The 21,764-nt window shown below is 47.2% G+C and overlaps 1 protein-coding gene and 1 pseudogene across 8 annotated transcripts; one reads left to right on the top strand and one right to left on the bottom strand.

Annotated features, from left to right (window-relative positions):
• Window positions 1-1,702: 1,702 nt before the first annotated feature.
• Window positions 1,703-19,053, bottom strand: CTU1 (cytosolic thiouridylase subunit 1). Of its 8 annotated transcripts, none has more exons than XM_066606499.1 (4): window positions 18,950-19,053; window positions 6,872-8,711; window positions 5,378-5,885; window positions 1,703-2,645 (listed from the first exon to the last, which is right to left on the bottom strand). In XM_066606499.1, the coding sequence occupies exons 2-4, from the start codon at window positions 6,872-6,874 to the stop codon at window positions 2,116-2,118; spliced, it is 1,041 nt and encodes a 346-aa protein (XP_066462596.1). In that variant the 5' UTR covers window positions 6,875-8,711; window positions 18,950-19,053; the 3' UTR covers window positions 1,703-2,115. The 8 variants fall into 8 exon arrangements, with proteins under 8 accessions (XP_066462596.1, XP_066462598.1, XP_066462597.1 ...); XM_066606501.1 differs by lacking the exon at window positions 18,950-19,053 and adding an exon at window positions 18,926-18,944; XM_066606500.1 differs by lacking the exon at window positions 18,950-19,053 and adding an exon at window positions 18,870-18,890.
• Window positions 3,819-3,982, top strand: LOC136572092 (U2 spliceosomal RNA; annotated as a pseudogene).
• Window positions 19,054-21,764: the final 2,711 nt, after the last annotated feature.

The following is a 21,764-nucleotide window of genomic DNA, read 5'->3' on the forward strand; positions in this document are numbered from 1 at the left end:
GTAAGGGGCGTGGTGTAAACCATCCAACCACACCGTCACTAAAGGTAAGTGTCCAATCACACTGTGTGTGTGGGTGTTTGTAATATCTGGTCACCAATGACCACAGAGTTTCTTGTCCTGCTTATTGCCAGTGGGGCATGGAGCAGGAGTGTGTTAGCACTCAGGGTATATGAGGTTTCATTATCCACGGTTGTTATTTATTTATTTTTTTTTTTTGATGTTATAAGGCCCACACACCGTAAGTGGGTTCAATTTTAGTGACTCATATATCCGTTTCTTCACAATTTTTACTAAGGAGGGTTGGAGGTGCGCAACCAAATCCTAAAATGAAGGCAAGCATTTTGCATCCAGAGCTCATTCCCTAGCCTACCATCCGGGCTACAGACACCAGCTTTTGTTATTTTTATCTTGTATCCATCCTTCTCTTCTGTCAATTTTGACATTCTGGGAAAAGAAACTTGGGCGGGTATCTTCAGACAAGCTCCTACACGTAATGGGCTAGTAAATCACTAGTCCATTTATGTGATAATTGAAGAAGTAGCAGACTTTTTATCGGGGGTTTTCTACGGAGGAGCAGGGGGCTTGTGCTTATCTCCTTTCCCCTTTTTTTGGGTGATACGTGTCCAGAATAGGCACAAGCACAAACACCTCTACGACACCGGAATAGCGCTCCAGTATGCATATCGCATAGGACGAACCGGCTGACTAATCTCTGGACAGAGACGGATTGCTCTAATACTACTCTACTTTACTCACAGGATATCACTGCATCCCTATATTCTATTCCTGTGAGTGTTAGAAGACTGAGCATATCCTGATTAGTCCCTGAAACCCCACGATAGACATTTGTACTTAATGTCACTTCGGGTCATTGAGATACGCTATCTCTGGCAAATCTCAAACTAATGCTTACGCTAATGAGAGAAATCTGGGTATTGAGAATACTATCCAGGCGATATCTGACCCTCTAAAAACCTGCTGCAATAACTGGCCCTCTAAAGATTAGGACACTCGTTTCTTTACCAATCGGTCCATTGAAGACCTCATAATATCGTCTATATTGTTCAATCCCAATTTATAATGCTCCTGATGATCCACGCAAATTAAAGTGGTGAAACGCAACAAGCAACAAAATACGAGAAACAGCATACAAAAAGGGAATTTGAATCTTTTGGGTTGAGTATTCCTAAAACGACCCTTACTTATAGAGGGGAGGTTGTTTTATACTCTTGGGAGACTCTCTCAGAGGTTGTCATAATACATCCCTAGTAACCTCGGGAGATGCTCCTTATGATAAAGACCAATTCCGACTCTTCATTTTAGGATTTGGTTGCGCACCTCCAACCCTCCTTAGTAAAAATTGTGAAGAAACGGATATATGAGTCACTAAAATTGAACCCACTTACGGTGTGTGGGCCTTATAACATCAAAAAAAATAAATAAATAAATAACACCCGGGGATAATCAAACCTCATATACCCCGAGTGCTAACACACTCCTGCTCCATGCCCGACTGGCAATAAGCAGGACAAGAAACTCTGTGGTCATTGGTGACCAGATATTACAAACACCCACACACACAGTGTGATTGGACACTTACCTTTAGTGACGGTGTGGTTGGATGGTTTACACCACGCCCCTTACATATTTTTTTTTTTTTTTGTTTTATGTGTTGTGCCCCTATGTGTGTATTTTAACAAGTTCTAAATAAAAATTGTATCTTTTAATTTAAGTCACCACTGTGAAAGGGCAAATTTGAGTTAAACTTGGAGACTTTTACTCTGCCTACTCTGTGAAATAAAAATATTAGATAAAAGGATTCTGGGAAAACAACATGGCCGACATTACGGTAGTCACCCAGCTTTCCTAGGAGTTTGAATGACTAATCTGCTTAGTTATGCTCCAATTTACTAAACTAAATCAGATTTGCCATTGAAGACTCGAAAAAAAAAATAGGCAATAAACCTTCTGGGAGCCATATTGATCACCACCCGCCATATCAGTCGCCACCCGGGCAACGTAAGAGGTCTTCACTTAAAAGGCGTCCCCAGGGCGGATGGGTGGAAGAATGCCGAAGGTTAGATAAAGGTTCATCAAATTCAGTGTATCAAGTCATCAGAAATCCACAACCTTCAGCTTCCGAGTTTCTGCTTCGCTCAGCGGTTCTTGTGCCAAAAGCTTATGGTGAAGTTTATGGTGTTTGCCGATCCCCAGTTTTGGCAAACCTCGGTTTAAGCCCTCTAATAAAACACAGGCCTTGCAGAGTCCCTGACTGGAGATGTAGCCGCACCGTGTGCAGGTTCCTTGCACGGGCATCCGGACGTCTTCCTTCACCGACAGGTTTTCCCCAGAGTGGATGATGTCCATGATGGCGCTGGGCCGGAGAGCCTCCAGATCTTTCAGGAAGGCGCGGGCGTGGCCCCGGTAGGCATTGGGGGAGTAGATACATTCGGTGGAAAAATAGTCCAGCTTCTTAAAGTAGGCGTAAAGCACGATCTCCTTCTCGTAGGCGTACTTCAGAGGCTTGCATCGCGGGATCGCGCCTTCACTGCCAGTGGTTATTGCTGTGCAGCGCCGTAACCGCGCAATATCTCCTCGGAGAAAATTCATCAGGACGGTTTCTGCAATGTCATCTGCGTTATGACCTGTCAGAAGAGGTAAAGAGCGAAGAGGTCACTTGAGAACCCTGGCTGTGATTTACTGCAGGCGTGCGGTCTGTTAGGGTGGTCTACAGTCTATCTACGGTACACAAGGCTACGTCTTCTCCTCGTCTTAAGGGCCCTTCCACCAAGGACTGTTGGGTGCTACAGCGTTAATCGCTCATGACTTCCTGCAGTAAATGGAGGTGTAGCGGGATGGAGATGGTTTCAGCCACCGGCTTCTATTCACAGTAAAAAGGCCTTTTCTTTTTCTTTGCGCACATATTTACCCCTTAGTAACTGCCCTATAGTGTTTTTATGTCCTGCAACTGAAGGACGTGTATAGAGGGAGATCGCGCTGCGTCCTCCCTCCATACATACATAGCGGGTGTCAGCAGTTTCTTACAGCTGACACCCACAGGCAACAGCCCCGACAGGCTGCGCGGCCGATCTGGGGTGAGAGCAGCATTTAAATCCCCCGTACGCTGTTTGGGGGTCCCGTACGGCCCCCCGCGATGAAATTGCAGGGAGCCGTGCGGGTGTCATGGTAGCCAGGGGCCTTCTGAAAGGCACCAGGGCTGTCATGTGGCCTGATAGATTGCCTGTCAGATTGTAGTATGATGTAATGCTATGGCATTACATCATACTGCAGGAGCGATCAAAGCAGCAAGTTGTTGTCCCCTAGGGGGACTAAAAGAAAATGTAAAATTAAAATCAATAACGTTTTACTAATTATTTTAAAAATATGTAATAGAAGTAAAAACACCTTTAGCCAGGTTTACAATAAAAGAACCTAAATAAAACAAAAATATTTGTTATCGCTGCGTCCGAAAAAATCCGATCTATCAAAGTAACGCATTATTTTCCTCGCACGGTAACCATTGTCCGAAAAAAATAAAAAATAACGCAAGAAAGGCGCTTTTTTTGGTCACCCTGTCTCCAAGAAAAAAAAATGTAATAAAAAGCAATCAAAAAGTCGTACGTAAACTAAAATAAAAATAAAGTTATTGAGCGCAGAAGGGGGAGACGGAAAATGTTTGGCTAAGATCACGTGTAGTATCTGTTCTAGGGATGAGCGAGCACGCTCAGATAATGCAGTTACTCGAGCGGCAGGAGGTAGCGAGGGAGTGAGAGAGGTCTCTCTCTCCCCCGCCGTCCCCCCCGAACCTGCTCGCTCTAATAACTGCATTATTGGAGCGTGCTCGCTCAACTCTAATCTGTTCTTATCAGTTTAATATCTGATACGTCCCCTATCTGGGGACCATATACTGAATGGATTTTTAGAACAGGGAGCTGGAAAAAAAGAGCTTGCTCTGTCCACTCCGCAAAAAAAAAAAAAAATTAAAAGCAAAACAAAAAAAACACTATATGAGTTAGGAGGGGCTGCAAGTTATTTGATTTTGATCTGTTTAACATGGACACAGAAGTGCGCGATCGGCTGGGTTTTATGGAAAATCTGCTGCGTTGCGTTTTGCCACCATGCCGACGCAGAAAAAACGGAAAGGAGCGTCGGGGCGAACGCCATCCTCCCGGGTCACTACACTATCTTTATACTTAATTTCATGTGAATTGTAAATGGCCGCCCACAGCGCACTTTACATTAACGTATGGGGGAGGATTCAGTGATGCATTTTTGCGCACGCCTCAGTGCAACGTATTTGCGCTATGAACTAGGCTTTTGCATGCGTACTGCGTATTTTACCGTACTCTGGTCACAGGGCACGTGTTTTTGCGCCCAACCTGCTTCCCATGTCTATTTAGCCTAATGAGTTCCAAACGTTCCCCCCCACAGAATTGCACGACATATTGCGCATTCCGTTGCATTTCCCCCATAAGTTTCTATGGGGACCTTGAGTGCGAGAATGCGCACACAAAAGTAGGGCATGCTGCGTTTTTTACATATACGTGCAAAAAAAAAAAAAAAGGAGAATGAACCCATTGAAATTTTGTGCACACAAAAACACACGCACACACACCTACGTGAAGGAGCCCTTCATTCTCACGGTGCGAAGCCCCCTCCTGCTGGTTCAGTATCTGCGCACCAAAGGTCCCCATAGAAGCTTATGGGGGATATGCAACGGACTGCGCAGTATGCAGCGCAATTCTGTGTTGGGGTGGGGGGGGGGGACATCTGGAACTCATTACGCTAAATAGCCACTGAAATCACAACAACGCATGCCCTGCGATCAGAGTACAGTAAAATATGTTAATACGCATGCAATGAAGCCTAGTTAATGGCACAAATACTTTGCGCTGCAGCGTGCATGAAAATGCACCACTGGATAAATCCGCACCAAAATCGGCACGTGGATTTCGATGCGGATTTTCACTGCAGTGAATGAATCCAATGGTGAAAATCTGAGACATTTCGGCAAAAAGTAGAGCGCACTGCAGGTGTGACATATCTGAAGTGTTAAGGTACCTTTAGACGAGGTGATAATCGCTCAAATTATCGCTGAAAACAGTGAATTCAGGCAATAGTTGTCCCGTGTGCATTTGGCCGCCGATGGGGCACCAAGCGAGAAATCGCGCACCTATCAGAAGTAGAACTAAAAACTGAGTGACTGTTGGGAAGAGTAAACTCAGATGTGCAAAAATGAGCATGTAAATAGCCCAATTGGCTATAAGGAGTCCTTGAAATACACGGATAACACACAGATGGGCCCTAAAAACATAACGTGAAACTTGGAAACATGCATGACATCCTATAGGGTGCGACACTTCAAAGTGCTACTAACCTGTGCATATCTTGTTGACCCCCAGCATCATGGCGCCGCGGTCCAGAGCTTGTCTTCTGAACACCCCACAAAACGTACAATTGTTCTTGAGGCCCACCGTCTTGACTATCTGGTCCATGGTCCAGCCATACAGCTCCTGGTAAGACACGATCTTCAGCGGTAGCTCGTACTGCTGTTGGTTCCTTTTCACCGTCTCCAAGGAGTCATCTCTATATCCTGAGATCCCTTCATCTACGGAGATCAAAATCAGCTCCAAACCGTAGTGATAGCGTTCATTCAGAACTTTTAGGACGTGGGCGAGGACCGTGGAGTCTTTCCCGCCCGAAGCTCCAATTCCAACCTTCTCTCCCGGTTGAAAAAGCTTGGCAGATACTATGGTGTGGTGGACCTCCTCTTCGAAAGCATGGAAGAAGCATTCCTTACACACTGAATGACCAGTCTTGGGTCTCCGCAAGGCGGCACGTTGTGCGTCACAACTACTGCACTTCACAGGCATCCTGGCACTTCTCTAATATAAAAGGAAGCATGTCAAGGAGTTATTACCTGGAACCTCCAAGTACTATCACACATTGTTATTTTTGGATTCCCCAAGAGCTACCGTATTTATTGGTTTCTGGGCCTTCATGCAAAATCTGTACCAACGCCCCCATCTACCATTTATATGGCAGAGAGGACCGTCCGACACCAGATCCTGGGTGTGTGACCATATGGGCAACCCAACTGCATGGCACAGTGATGTTGGTAGGCAATAAGGAAACCACAGTAAACGGACGTGTGATGGATATGAGATTGGATAGGACTTGATTGCCAAGATTCTCCACTGATCGCTAGAATGGGGATCCCCACAACTATTCAACAGGGCAGCTGTGGTGAAGAGTTGTATCTAATGGCAAGGTAGATGCTCCACCGCTACTCCATACAACTACTCCCTGCTAAACAGAGACAGCCACCATGTCAGGATTGAGTCCCATAGGTCAGACTTCAGCCAATGAAATGAAACTTCAAGAGGCTCTCCAGTTTGGGGACAAAATTCTATCCCAGTACTGGCAAGGGTGGGTGGTATACTACTTGCAGTTCTTCTCTGCCATCTCTCTGATCTGCGGGTTTCAGGTCCCATTTTCAGCTGCCCAAATGGCCAACACAATCTTTAGACTACCTAATCCCCCATATTGCACTGGCAGTGTTAGACTACCACTGTTCTATACCTGCCCTGTCATTGGCCGATACTACTCATATCAGCACAGGCCAATCCTAGAGCAGTGCAGTGTAGGATCATCTAGATAAAAAATTGCAGCAGCCATCTTGGACAACAGAAGCCCAGGACCGGAACCAGGAAGTTAGATAGATGGAAAAGATGAACAAGTGCAGATAATATATTTTCCAACCCTTCTGGTCCAAAGTCAAAATTTTTGTCCTGAAACCGGAGTATCGCTTTAATCATTGTTTAATGAAAAGTTCTGCAACTTTTTAATACTTTTGACTTCGGTTCCTTACCATTGTTGATTTCTGCTTGCCGTCAGTGGATCAAACAATTCTGTCTCTCAGCTATACGAGAGAGGTCTAATATACTACTAACAAGCTGTGCATCTACCAGGGCACGATCAGGACGGAATTGCAGTGAATGTTTCCAAAGACTGACAACAAGCATAGATCTTTATAAAAGTAACAGAAACGCAACTATATTAGAAAGTTGAAAAACCTGAAGTTGGGCAGAAACTTCAGAAAATTTTTTTTTGCAACTAAGCAAAAATGTCTTTGATCAGTCAGAACGTTTATCAGACAGGCCAGGAGGCAGATCATTATATTTGACCAAGAATTTCCTACTTGGGGCAATGCACAATCCGGATGTCCATACTACTCAAGCCTATCGACAGGTGGATGCGAGTCTATGCCTAGCTTCATATAGAGTTCAAGTAACCAGATGTGATGCTCCACTACCACATCTTGGAGGACAACTTCTTCTTGAGAGTCCAGAAAATCTGCCCTCATTATCGTTATTTTAATTCAAAGTCAGCTTCAGAAAAAAAGGAAACAGATGAGCAGGAAAGTGTCCGAAAGAACAAAACAAAAATTATTAACTTTATTTTTGCAGAAAGAAATGCAGATCCAGGATTGCAGCAGGTGAGGGTCAAATATCAGAAGGTGCCTGAGTGATCGGGCTAGAGGTAGGACAGTAATCAGCTAACAGTACTGTATGCAACGAAGTTTAACGTTGGACAGAAGATGGTAAACAACCAGAAGGAAGAGCAGAAAAGGGGCCCAAACCACCAAGGCGCACATCTCTGGCAGCTCCGTTTTTTAAGAGTTTGAACATCTGAGGGTGATTGGTGGAAAAATGAGTCTCCAGTGCTAAGTCCCGTACGTTCTGGCTCCGTTCTCCTGACAATACTAAGGTATGGCAGACTTCGCAAAACATATGCACGCTGCCAAGAAGACGATCCCGCAAAGCCTGGCGGTAAGCAGAGGATCCAGGACTGCTTTGGTTCTGCTTATCTGATTGAGAGCTGGAAGTGGTATGTGGACCAGAAGAAGTAGCTGGAGCCATCGTGGCTTGACGTTTGGACTTGTCTTCATCATCATCAGAAGAAGAGGGGGAAACGCCTGGTCTTTTAGCAGGTGTACGGGAGTGAAAGCTTCCGGTACCGGCAGCGCAATCGGAAGACAGAGCAGCAGATGTTGTGTTGGGACCACAATAGCCTGAGGCCACAGCTTGCTCGTAGACCTCTTGCCTGGTCATGCCATGTCGCCTCTCCAGGTGAGTAAAGAGACAGGTAGTGCCAACCTTGCCTGGATTGATCCCCCTTCGCACTTGGGCTCGGCAGAGCATACAGGTGACAACAAGTTCGCGTTGTATGTTGGAGGATCCACCAGGGACCCCAAAGAAGCACCAGGCCGGTGACCCAAAGGCACAGGGACCAGTAGATACTCGCTCATTGTCCACAGTAGGTGCGGTAGAGAGAGCATGTACCTCCTCTGAAGCATGGCTCCCTACTCCAACACCATATGGTGGAGTGTGAGCCTCTATCTTGATTTCTAATGTCGCTTCTGCACCTGAGTTGCTACCAGTCTGGGGAAGACAGGCAGTGGTGTCAGCATATCCATCCGTCAATGGAAGCAGTGACATAGCAGGAGCCAAAAGCTGCAGCAGTGATGGCACCAGGAAAATGGGACACGGCTGCTATTCGTAAGACCACTGACACCGGTTGCAGCACTGAGAAGATAAGACTTTACGGCTATTTGTAAGATCTCCAAAACCTCTGTCCAAACTGCTTCTACAGCCCCCAAAGTGGTCACTTGAGGAATCTCCTGACAACACTGACACCAGGTTTTCATCCTGTAACAAAAGCAACAATATCTTCAGTGTCTTCACCGATACTCCAAAGATCTTAAGAACTGAAGCTCTAGGCAAGCAGCCACATATCCCGCTCCTATTGCCCCGATACTAAGGAAGTCATCCATATAGACAGCAGGAGGCTCTGCAGATTGCCTAATGAAATATAGTCCACCAATTTCTAGGGATGTCTACAGCATAACTGTGCCGAGGTCATATAGAGATGGGCTCCAAGTAGCAGACTATCAGTTTATGATACTCTGAGACGTAATATGGGGAGCTGAGTAACTCGCACAACCCCCTGTAAGACACATCATTACAAAGGCCACCAGAACTGAATTCATTGCCCCAAGTACGAAACTATCTGAAAAATTGATGGCAAGTCGAGACCAAGAAACGTTCTTATCTCCATCTGATAAGATTCAAAAGTTTGGAAGGGATTATCACCTCATATACATATCAAATAACCTACCGATCCAGCACAGGTTCATATAATGTGCATGGCCTGCATTATATTACAGGAGCCATGTAGACATCCATCAAAGCCTATCGGTGTCTAGAAAACGTTTAGACTGGGTTCTCACTGGGTGGATTCCGAACAGAAATCTCACGGTTTGGCCGCAGCGGAAAACTGAGAGTTCCACCGGGAATCCGATGCTTCAAAACCCGCAGGTTTTGAAGCGGCCTGGCCGCACGATATTCCGCTGCGGCCGGCGCTTCCATAGAGGGAGCGCCGGTCGCAGCGAAAGCCAAAAAAAAAAAACAAAAAAAAACGAACATGCTCAGGCTGGCGAATCCGCGTCGCAGTGCAGGCTTTGCCGTGGTGGATTTACAGTCCTGTGTGGACGAGATTTCTGAGAGATGTCATCCACATGGCCAGCTAATCACGGGGTTAGCAGCCGCACGCGGATTTGTTCCGGACAGAATTTCCACGGCAAATCCGCCCGGTGTGAACCCAGCCTTAATATCTACTATGTTGCGGGTCCACTCCTCCCTATTCTCAGATAGAAGTTGGCCAGAAGCATTTTCTCCTAATATATCCTGTACTTTTTAGTAAAGGTCACATAGTATTAACCATCGGCCATTTGTGAAGGTTTTAGCTGATAGACAGGGGTCTATGGTTAGCTTTACTACAACAGAGCTGATAAGTTTTTAGATTTTCCCACTTGACTTTTAGGTCAGCGATGTATTAAAAAATGCTTTTTACTTGGTATTTTATGCCAATTTCCAGCTAAAAGACCCCAAAATGCCGAGTGTTGCTCCCACATCCCTCCCCAGCTGCATACAGTGTCAGAACCATGAGGTCTTAGATACAGCTGATGACTAAAACGGGGCTATCTATAGTGATTTTCCACAGTGCCCGCATTCTACTCTACATTAAATGGTGGAGAATGCGGGCAAGGCATTAAATTAAATCTACTTCTCTGGGCAGCAGGATTGCACTCAACAAAGGATTAGTAGTTTTTACCAGGAAAAGTCAAGAAACTTGTCTGCTGCCATAGCTAAAATTATAGACTAACTTAATCTGTTTGCTGACTGAGTAACTAACCAACCTCCACTACAGTCTGGTCATCAACCACCAGATATGCTGTGCAAGTGGTGCCTTGCTCGTCATAAAGCACCAATCCATCAATAAAGGATGTCAGATTTTGCAGATCTGAAGTGATCATTATCTACAAAAGTTGAGGCAAGCCTTAGAAAGGAATCTCGTCTCACGACAAAGCCACTTCTCCCGAGGCCGGCATACAAACCAAAAATCAGCAGATATGCACTCCAACGCTCTGCTCAGCTGATCTGCCCGTTCCCAATTTAATTTTGAAAGCTTGCCCCACCGTTTGGAGACCGTGATCACTTGAGATCCACCAAAAATAAATTCATTGATCAGGCTATAACAAAAATAAGTAAATTAGAAATAAATCTTGTTATTTGTATAGCGCCAATTTACTCCACAGCACTTTCAGGTAATTTATTTATTATCCCCCACCAAGCTGGGTGCTCATTTTACTGACTTCGGAAGCATGGAAGGCGGAGTCAACCTTGAGCCGGCTACCTGAACCAATGCAGTCCTAAGGTCGCGAGCGAGAGCTTAGGACTCCCTTTCTGCTGCCTTATAACTATGCGCCACACGAGGCTCTGAAATGTGGGTCAGACACAAACAGCAAACTTTGAAGCAATAAATGTATTATTAAACTAAAGGAAAAAAAAAGCTGAAGACTAATCAGCCCCGTCCGTGACGGTAATCTTGAAAAATAAAAACCCGAACACGAGATGATTCTCTACTGCAAGTTCTCTAATAATCACCAAAGACTGAGACTGCTTGCTGTACACCCCAAGCTAATCATGTCTCTTATAATATACTAGCCGATTACCCGGCGTTGCCCCTGTATTTTATTTTTAGGCACAAAAAGAATTTAAGTGTGTCTGTATATGTGTATACCGATTTAAAATATTGGTATATGGAGGAGGAGGAGGAGGCCGCCCGTGTAATATATTGGTATATGAGGAGGAGGAGGCCGCCCGTGTGATATATTGGTATATGAGGAGGAGGAGGCCGCCCGTGTGATATATTGGTATATTAGGAGGAGGCCGCCCGTGTGATATATTGGTATATTAGGAGGAGGCCGCCCGTGTGATATATTGGTATATTAGGAGGAGGCCGCCCGTGTGATATATTGGTATATTAGGAGGAGGCCGCCCGTGTGATATATTGGTATATTAGGAGGAGGCCGCCCGTGTGATATACTGGTATATTAGGAGGAGGCCGCCCGTGTGATATACTGGTATATTAGGAGGAGGCCGCCCGTGTGATATATTGGTATATTAGGAGGAGGCCGCCCGTGTGATATATTGGTATATTAGGAGGAGGCCGCCCGTGTGATATATTGGTATATTAGGAGGAGGCCGCCCGTGTGATATATTGGTATATTAGGAGGAGGCCGCCCGTGTGATATATTGGTATATTAGGAGGAGGCCGCCCGTGTGATATATTGGTATATTAGGAGGAGGCCGCCCGTGTGATATATTGGTATATTAGGAGGAGGCCGCCCGTGTGATATATTGGTATATTAGGAGGAGGCCGCCCGTGTGATATATTGGTATATTAGGAGGAGGCCGCCCGTGTGATATATTGGTATATTAGGAGGAGGCCGCCCGTGTGATATATTGGTATATTAGGAGGAGGCCGCCCGTGTGATATATTGGTATATTAGGAGGAGGCCGCCCGTGTGATATATTGGTATATTAGGAGGAGGCCGCCCGTGTGATATATTGGTATATTAGGAGGAGGCCGCCCGTGTGATATATTGGTATATTAGGAGGAGGCCGCCCGTGTGATATATTGGTATATTAGGAGGAGGCCGCCCGTGTGATATATTGGTATATTAGGAGGAGGCCGCCCGTGTGATATATTGGTATATTAGGAGGAGGCCGCCCGTGTGATATATTGGTATATTAGGAGGAGGCCGCCCGTGTGATATATTGGTATATTAGGAGGAGGCCGCCCGTGTGATATATTGGTATATTAGGAGGAGGCCGTCCGTGTGATATATTGGTATATTAGGAGGAGGCCGCCCGTGTGATATATTGGTATATTAGGAGGAGGCCGCCCGTGTGATATATTGGTATATTAGGAGGAGGCCGCCCGTGTGATATATTGGTATATTAGGAGGAGGCCGCCCGTGTGATATATTGGTATATTAGGAGGAGGCCGCCCGTGTGATATATTGGTATATTAGGAGGAGGCCGCCCGTGTGATATATTGGTATATTAGGAGGAGGCCGCCCGTGTGATATATTGGTATATTAGGAGGAGGTCGTCTGTGTAATATATTGGTATATTAGGAGGAGGTCGTCTGTGTAATATATTGGTATTTGAGGAGGAGGTCGTCTGTGTAATATATTGGTATTTGAGGAGGAGGAGGCCGCCCGTGTAATATATTGGTATTTGAGGAGGAGGAGGCCGCCCGTGTAATATATTGGTATTTGAGGAGGAGGTGGCCGCCCGTGTAATATATTGGTATGAGGAGGAGGCCGCCCGTGTAATATATTGGTATGAGGAGGAGGCCGCCTGTGTAATATATTGGTATATGAGGAGGCCGCCTGTGTAATATATTGGTATATGAGGAGGACGAGGCCGCCTGTGTGATATATTGGTATATGAGGAGGAGGAGGCCGCCTGTGTGATATACTGGTATATGAGGAGGAGGAGGCCGCCTGTGTGATATATTGGTATATGAGGAGGAGGAGGCCGCCTGTGTGATATATTGGTATATGAGGAGGAGGAGGCCGCCTGTGTGATATATTGGTATATGAGGAGGAGGAGGCCGCCTGTGTGATATATTGGTATATGAGGAGGAGGAGGCCGCCTGTGTGATATATTGGTATATGAGGAGGAGGAGGCCGCCTGTGTGATATATTGGTATATGAGGAGGAGGAGGCCGCCTGTGTGATATATTGGTATATGAGGAGGAGGAGGCCGCCTGTGTGATATATTGGTATATGAGGAGGAGGAGGCCGCCTGTGTGATATATTGGTATATGAGGAGGAGGAGGCCGCCTGTGTGATAAATTGGTATATGAGGAGGAGGAGGCCGCCTGTGTGATATATTGGTATATGAGGAGGAGGAGGCCGCCTGTGTGATAAATTGGTATATGAGGAGGAGGAGGCCGCCTGTGTGATATATTGGTATATGAGGAGGAGGAGGCCGCCTGTGTGATATATTGGTATATGAGGAGGAGGAGGCCGCCTGTGTGATATATTGGTATATGAGGAGGAGGAGGCCGCCTGTGTGATATATTGGTATATGAGGAGGAGGAGGCCGCCTGTGTGATATATTGGTATATGAGGAGGAGGAGGCCGCCTGTGTGATATATTGGTATATGAGGAGGAGGAGGCCGCCTGTGTGATATATTGGTATATGAGGAGGAGGAGGCCGCCTGTGTGATATATTGGTATATGAGGAGGAGGAGGCCGCCTGTGTGATATATTGGTATATGAGGAGGAGGAGGCCGCCTGTGTGATATATCGGTATATGAGGAGGAGGAGGCCGCCTGTGTGATATATCGGTATATTAGGAGGAGGAGGCCGCCTGTGTGATATATCGGTATATTAGGAGGAGGTCGTCTGTGTGATATATCGGTATATTAGGAGGAGGTCGTCTGTGTAATATATCGGTATATTAGGAGGAGGTCGTCTGTGTAATATATCGGTATATTAGGAGGAGGTCGTCTGTGTAATATATCGGTATATTAGGAGGAGGTCGTCTGTGTAATATATCGGTATATTAGGAGGAGGTCGTCTGTGTAATATATCGGTATATTAGGAGGAGGTCGTCTGTGTAATATATTGGTATATTAGGAGGAGGTCGTCTGTGTAATATATCGGTATATTAGGAGGAGGTCGTCTGTGTAATATATTGGTATATTAGGAGGAGGTCGTCTGTGTAATATATTGGTATATTAGGAGGAGGTCGTCTGTGTAATATATTGGTATATTAGGAGGAGGTCGTCTGTGTAATATATTGGTATATTAGGAGGAGGTCGTCTGTGTAATATATTGGTATATTAGGAGGAGGTCGTCTGTGTAATATATTGGTATATTAGGAGGAGGTCGTCTGTGTAATATATTGGTATATTAGGAGGAGGTCGTCTGTGTAATATATTGGTATATTAGGAGGAGGTCGTCTGTGTAATATATTGGTATATTAGGAGGAGGTCGTCTGTGTAATATATTGGTATATTAGGAGGAGGTCGTCTGTGTAATATATTGGTATATTAGGAGGAGGTCGTCTGTGTAATATATTGGTATATTAGGAGGAGGTCGTCTGTGTAATATATTGGTATATTTGGAGGAGGTCGTCTGTGTAATATATTGGTATATTAGGAGGAGGTCGTCTGTGTAATATATTGGTATATTAGGAGGAGGTCGTCTGTGTAATATATTAGTATTTGAGGAGGAAGTAGTCTGTGTATTAGTATTTGAGGAGGAGGTCGTCTGTGTAATATATTGGTATATTAGGAGGAGGTAGTCTGTGTAATATATTAGTATTTGAGGAGGAAGTAGTCTGTGTATTAGTATTTGAGGAGGAGGTCGTCTGTGTAAGATATTATCTGAGGAGCAGGAGGTCGTCTGTGTAATACTGGCGGAATTAAAAAAACAAAACTCACTGACTTCTGCATTTCTGTGTAGTACATACCGTATATACCGCCGTATAAGACGACTTTTGAGCCCAGCAAAATCTTTGCAAAAGTCGGGGGTCGTCTTATACGGCGAGTACTAAAACTTCCTGTACTAAAAGCTACAGTAGAATCTGCGGTCGCCGTACGGCAGAACTTACCATGCTGTAAGGAGCCGGCTCGGGCACGAGAATGACAGACAGCCCCCCCTGATGTTGCCGCGGAGGACTTCTGCTAACTTGTGTGCGCCGGCAGCCTCCTCATCCCCGCCCCTCGCCTGTAGTCTCTTGACAGCTGGACTCTCCACTCTGTGGGGCCCCGCTGAGAGCGAAAACACCGCGGCAAGGAAGCGCAGGCGATGCTGACTGGATGGTGAGTCTCCCCAGGGTCTTTGTGGAACTTGTGATGGGCGGGACAGGCGGGACGCTATCAGAGGTTGCTGGATGACAGGAGAGGAGGGACCGCATATTAGCACTTTCTGCTTAGGTTAAGCAGCGCTGCTGATTAGAGCCACCTGATTGGTGCACGCTGTGGGAAGAGGGGTAGTCTTATACGGCGAGTATATCTCAAACTCTATATTTTAACTGCAAAAGTTGGGGGTCGTCTTATACGCCCAGTCGTCTTATACGGCGGTATATACGGTAGTGGCTCAGTGCTGGTGGGAAGTTGCGTGGTAGTTAGAGCAGGGGAGAAGGTTGTCTGTGTAACATTATTTGAGGGGCAAGAGGTCTGTGATATATATTAGTGTACGATGAGGAGGAGGTCACCTGCGTAATTGATTTATTTTTTGAGGAGCAGGAGGTCTGTGATATATATTAGTGTACAATGAGGAGGAGGAGGTCACCTGTGCAATATATTAATTTTTTGAGGAGCAGGAGGTCTGTGTAATAGATTAGTGTATGATAGGTAAGAGGTTGTCTGTGTAAAGGTCCATTTACATGGAGCGTGTTGCTCAAAAAAAAAACAAAAAAAAAACGCTAAAAAGCGATCATTTGAGCGATAATCGTTGCGTCTAAGGCTGGGTTCACACGGGGCGGATTTGCCGCGGAAATTCCGTGTGGAATTTTGCGGCGGCAAATCCGCATGCGGCCGCTAATCCCGGGATTAGCCAGCCATGTGGATGACCGCAGCATGTCCATTTTTTTTTTACGCTCCGGCCGCAGCGGAAAAGCGAGCGGCTGGGCCGCTTCAAAGCCACCGCGGGTTTTGCAGCAGCAGTTCTCCCAGCAGAAATCTCGCGGTTTTTCGCTGCGGCCAAACCGCGAGATTTCTGCCGAGAATCCGCCCTGTGAGAACCCAGCCTAAACGCGCAGCCATCGCGCACTTTTCGTTCACTGCTAGCTGATTTTTGTGTTGGCCTGAATTTAACATCACCCTGTGGTCTTGTCAGGAGTTCTCTGCAGGTAGTGCTGATAGCATTGTTTCCCATTGGAGAACAAAGGAGCTGAATGGAGATAAGAGCCCTCCGACTATTAACTGCGTTCAGCTAAGGCTTCATTTGCACACTAATAAGCTATTAAGTAGCTACTTAATAGTTTATGCAAAATGATCGCTTAAAGCTGTCACTCAAACTGTCGTCTGAACGATCATCACTCCGTGTAAATGGACCTTAAAGTATTAGTATTTAAGAAACAGGCCGTCTGTATAATAGATTAGTGTATGATGAGGAGGAGGTCGTCTGTGTAAGATAAGACTAGGAAATAAAAACCTTCTGCTCAAGTGCAATTCTAACATTCCCCCCCCCCCCCTCCCCCCAGGCATTCACGAGTTATGGTGGCACATACATACATCCTATTTACTTATATAGACTAGTACCAGTATTACTGGTGGTGCAATGCGCCACACAGCTATGGTACATGCATTATGATCCCCACACATCACACACACACACAGCAGCTGGAGCCCCACACACACCACACACACACAGACACACAAAGACACACACACACCTTGGCTCCTCCCACAGCAGTGACCTCACCACAGGTCCTTCAGCCCAGCGGATCTCTGTGGTGGTGGTAGGTCAGTGTGTTCTGTCAGGACTGCTGAGTTGTGTGTGACATAATAGCGGTTTAGTTGTATTCTCATTTTGTTATTTTTGTCCTCCCCTTTTCCAGAGCCCCAACTGTGTTGTTCTTCTGTCGGTCAGACTATGTTTTATATATGTTATAGGACCTTCAATCACATCACCAGGGGTGGAGCATAGGAATCACACACACACTCATTAACTGACAAGTGGTCAATAGTAGTTTGATAACGGGATCACGCCAGTCCATCCGCCCAGATCTTCTATAGTGTATTGTAAAATGAGATTGTTCCAGTCCGCACCTTCTATACAGTACAGTGAGGCGGCTCCGGTCCGCCCGCACCTTCTATACAGCACAGTGAGGCGGCTCCGGTCCGCCCGCACCTTCTATACAGCACAGTGAGGCGGCTGCGGTCCGCCCGCACCTTCTATACAGCACAGTGAGGCGGCTGCGGTCCGCCCGCACCTTCTATACAGCACAGTGAGGCGGCTGCGGTCCGCCCGCACCTTCTATACAGCACAGTGAGGCGGCTGCGGTCCGCCCGCACCTTCTATACAGCACAGTGAGGCGGCTGCGGTCCGCCCGCACCTTCTATACAGCACAGTGAGGCGGCTGCGGTCCGCCCGCACCTTCTATACAGCACAGTGAGGCGGCTGCGGTCCGCCCGCACCTTCTATACAGCACAGTGAGGCGGCTGCGGTCCGCCCGCACCTTCTATACAGCACAGTGAGGCGGCTGCGGTCCGCCCGCACCTTCTATACAGCACAGTGAGGCGGCTGCGGTCCGCCCGCACCTTCTATACAGCACAGTGAGGCGGCTGCGGTCCGCCCGCACCTTCTATACAGCACAGTGAGGCGGCTGCGGTCCGCCCGCACCTTCTATACAGCACAGTGAGGCGGCTGCGGTCCGCCCGCACCTTCTATACAGCACAGTGAGGCGGCTGCGGTCCGCCCGCACCTTCTATACAGCACAGTGAGGCGGCTGCGGTCCGCCCGCACCTTCAATACAGTACAGTGAGGCGGCTGCGGTCCGCCCGCACCTTCAATACAGTACAGTGGGGCGGCTCCGGTCCGCCCGCGCCTTCTATACAGTACAGTGGGGCGTCTCCAGAGTCCGCCCACCATGTCTTCTATACAGCACAGTGGGGCGGCTCCGGTCCGCCCACACCTTCTATACAGTACAGTGGGGCGGCTCCGGTCGACCTGCCCGCGCCTTCTATACAGTACAGTGGGGTGGCTCCGGTCTGCCCGCGCCTTCTATACAGTACAGTGGGGCGTCTCCGGTCGACCTGCCCGCGCCTTCTATACAGTACAGTGGGGCGTCTCCAGAGTCCGCCCACCATGTCTTCTATACAGTACAGTGGGGCGGCTCCGGTCCGCCCACACCTTCTATACAGTACAGTGGGGCGTCTCCAGAGTCCGCCCACCATGTCTTCTATACAGTACAGTGGGGCGGCTCCGGTCCGCCCACACCTTCTATACAGTACAGTGGGGCATCTCCAGAGTCCGCCCACCATGTCTTCTATACAGTACAGTGGGGCGGCTCCAGTCTGCCCGCGCCTTCTATGCAGTACAGTGGGGCGGCTCCGGTCCGCCCACGCCTTCTATACAGCACAGTGGGTCGGCTCCGGTCCGCCCGCGCCTTCTATGCAGTACAGTGAGGCGGCTCCGGTCCGCCCGCGCCTTCTATACAGTACAGTGGGGCGGCTCCGGTCCGCCCGCGCCTTCTATACAGTACAGTGGGGCGGCTCCGGTCCGCCCGCGCCTTCTATACAGTACAGTGGGGCTGCTCCAGTCGACCTGCCCACGCCTTCTATACAGTACAGTGGGGCGGCTCCGGTCCATATGGGCACATTTTGGTGTGTTTGTTGCCCCCGCCGGACAGTTCATCTATATAACAGACCGTGAGCCCTACATGACACACAGGGACCCCCAGACTGATGCTGTATGGGTGTATTATACGCACTGTGACCGGCCTTGGTACTCATTCCCTGGGGGTGACCCTCACCCGCTGTCCCTCACCTCCTCGGTCTCCACGCAGCTCACCTTTTGCACGTTTACTCTCCGGCTCAGCCCTAAATCCGCTCTACAACTACAACTCCCGAAACGCACCGCTCACTTACCAGCATTAAACATTCCGTGCTTAGAATGCCGGGAAATGTAGTTCTTCTAATTTGCTGCAGCGCCAGGACGTTGTGTTCAGTGACGTCATGATCACATAACGCGATGTGGCCTCGTGATCCGCAGTCGGCCATTTTCTCGGAGATCAGTGTGCACAGGTCTCTGCGGTTGGCGCACCAAAAATGGCTCCTGATCTGCAGACGTCAGTCCGGAAAAGGAGATTCTATTCGCGTAAAGAATCTGAGAAGTAGATTTTGTATGCAAATAATTTCTTCATTTCCCGCCGTCATCCGGCTGTCGTCCTTATTCTATGGCTCTAATTCTGCTTGTGCACACTAGAGGGCAGTACAGGACTGCTGAGAAGTCTTGGACGACCTTTTCTGTCAGGGCAACTCCAGCAGTTACATCAGCGGTGGCCCAGAAGGGGAATGCAGAGAGGGGAGGCGGTAGTCACGGCCGTGTGCGGGCTTACATCAGCCCTGGACTCTGGAGCAACGACTAGAGGGGCAATTATTGTAGCGCTCACAGGGCGCTGAGGAGATTCTATGTCAGGCCACAATAATGATGTACCCTCAGAATTGATTCCCCCTCAGTAATAATGTCCTCTCAGTAATAATGTCCCCTCAGTAATAATGTCCTCTCAGTGATAATGTCCCCTCAGTAATAATGTCCTCCCAGTAATAATGTCCTCTCAGTAATAATGCCCCCTCAGTAACAATGTCCCCTCAGTAATAATGTCCTCCCAGTAATAATGTCCTCCCAGTAATAATGTCCCCTCAGTAATAATGCCCCCTCAGTAATAATGTCCTCTCAGTAATAATGCCCCTTCAGTAATAATGCCCCCTCAGTAATAATGCCCCTTCAGTAATAATGTCCTCTCAGTAATAATGTCCCCTCAGAAATAATGCCCCCTCAGTAATAACGCCCCCTCAGTAATAATGTCCTCTCAGTAATAACGCCCCCTCAGTAATAATGTCCTCTCAGTAATAACGCCCCCTCAGTAATAACGCCCCCTCAGTAATAACGCCCCTTCAGTAATAATGCCCCCTCAGTAATAATGTCCCCTCAGTAATAATGTCCCCTCAGTAATAATGTCCTCTCAGTAACAATGTCCCCTCAGTAATAATGCCCCCTCAGTAATAATGTCCCCTCAGTAATAATGTCCCCTCAGTAATAATGTCCCCTCAGTAATAATGCCCCCTCAGTAACAATGTCCTCTCAGTAACAATGTCCTCTCAGTAATAATGTCCCCTCAGTAATAATGTCCTCTCAGTAACAATGTCCCCTCAGTAATAATGCCCCCTCAGTAATAATGCCCCCTCAGTAATAATGTCCCCTCAGTAATAATGTCCCCTCAGTAATAATGTCCCCTCAGTAATAATGCCCCCTCAGTAACAATGTCCTCTCAGTAATAATGTCCTCTCAGTAATAATGCCCCCTCAGTAATAATGTCCCCTCAGTAATAATGTCCTCTCAGTAATAATGCCCCCTCAGTAATAATGCCCCCTCAGAAATAATGCCCCCTCAGTAACAATGCCCCCTCAGTAATAATGCCCCCTCAGTAATAATGTCCTCTCAGTAATAATGCCCCCTCAGTAACAATGCCCCGTCAGTAATAATGCCCCGTCAGTAATAATGTCCTCTCAGTAATAATGCCCCCTCAGTAATAATGCCCCCTCAGGAATAATGCCCCCTCAGAAATAATGCCCCCTCAATAATAACACCCCTTCAGTAATATTGCCCCCTCAGTAATAATGTTTTCTCAGAAATAATGCCCCTTCAGTATTAACGTCCCCTCAGTAATAATGCCCCCTCAGTAATAACATCCCCTCAGTAATGACGCCCCCTCAGTAATAATGTCCTCCCAGTAATAATGTCCCCTCAGTAATAATGTCCTCTCAGTAATAATGCCCCCTCAGTAACAATGTCCTCTCAGTAATAATGCCCCCTCAGTAATAATGTCCTCTCAGTAATAATGCCCCCTCAGTAATAATGTCCCCTCAGTAATAATGTCCTCTCAGTAATAATGCCCCCTCAGTAATAATGCCCCCTCAGAAATAATGCCCCCTCAGTAACAATGCCCCCTCAGTAATAATGTCCCCTCAGTAATAATGTCCCCTCAGTAATAATGCCCCCTCAGTAATAATGTCCTCTCAGTAATAATGCCCCCTCAGTAATAATGCCCCCTCAGAAATAATGCCCCCTCAGAAATAATGCCCCCTCAGTAACAATGCCCCCTCAGTAATAATGCCCCCTCAGTAATAATGTCCTCTCAGTAATAATGTCCTCTCAGTAATAATGCCCCGTCAGTAACAATGCCCCGTCAGTAATAATGCCCCGTCAGTAATAATGTCCTCTCAGTAATAATGCCCCCTCAGTAATAATGCCCCCTCAGGAATAATGCCCCCTCAGAAATAATGCCCCCTCAATAATAACACCCCTTCAGTAATATTGCCCCCTCAGTAATAATGTTTTCTCAGAAATAATGCCCCTTCAGTATTAATGCCCCCTCAGTAATAATGCCCCCTCAGTAATAACGTCCCCTCAGTAATAACGTCCCCTCAGTAATGACGCCCCCTCAGTAATAACGTCCCCTCAGTAATAATGCCCCTTCAGTAATATTGCCCCCTCAGTAATAATGCCCCCTCAGTAATGACGCCCCCTCAGTAATGACTCCCCCTCAGTAATGACGCCCCCTCAGTAATAATGTCCCCTCAGTAATAATGCCCCCTCAGTAATA

Source organism: Eleutherodactylus coqui, chromosome 6 (assembly GCF_035609145.1).
Source record: "Eleutherodactylus coqui strain aEleCoq1 chromosome 6, aEleCoq1.hap1, whole genome shotgun sequence".
Classification (NCBI taxonomy): domain Eukaryota; kingdom Metazoa; phylum Chordata; class Amphibia; order Anura; family Eleutherodactylidae; genus Eleutherodactylus; species Eleutherodactylus coqui.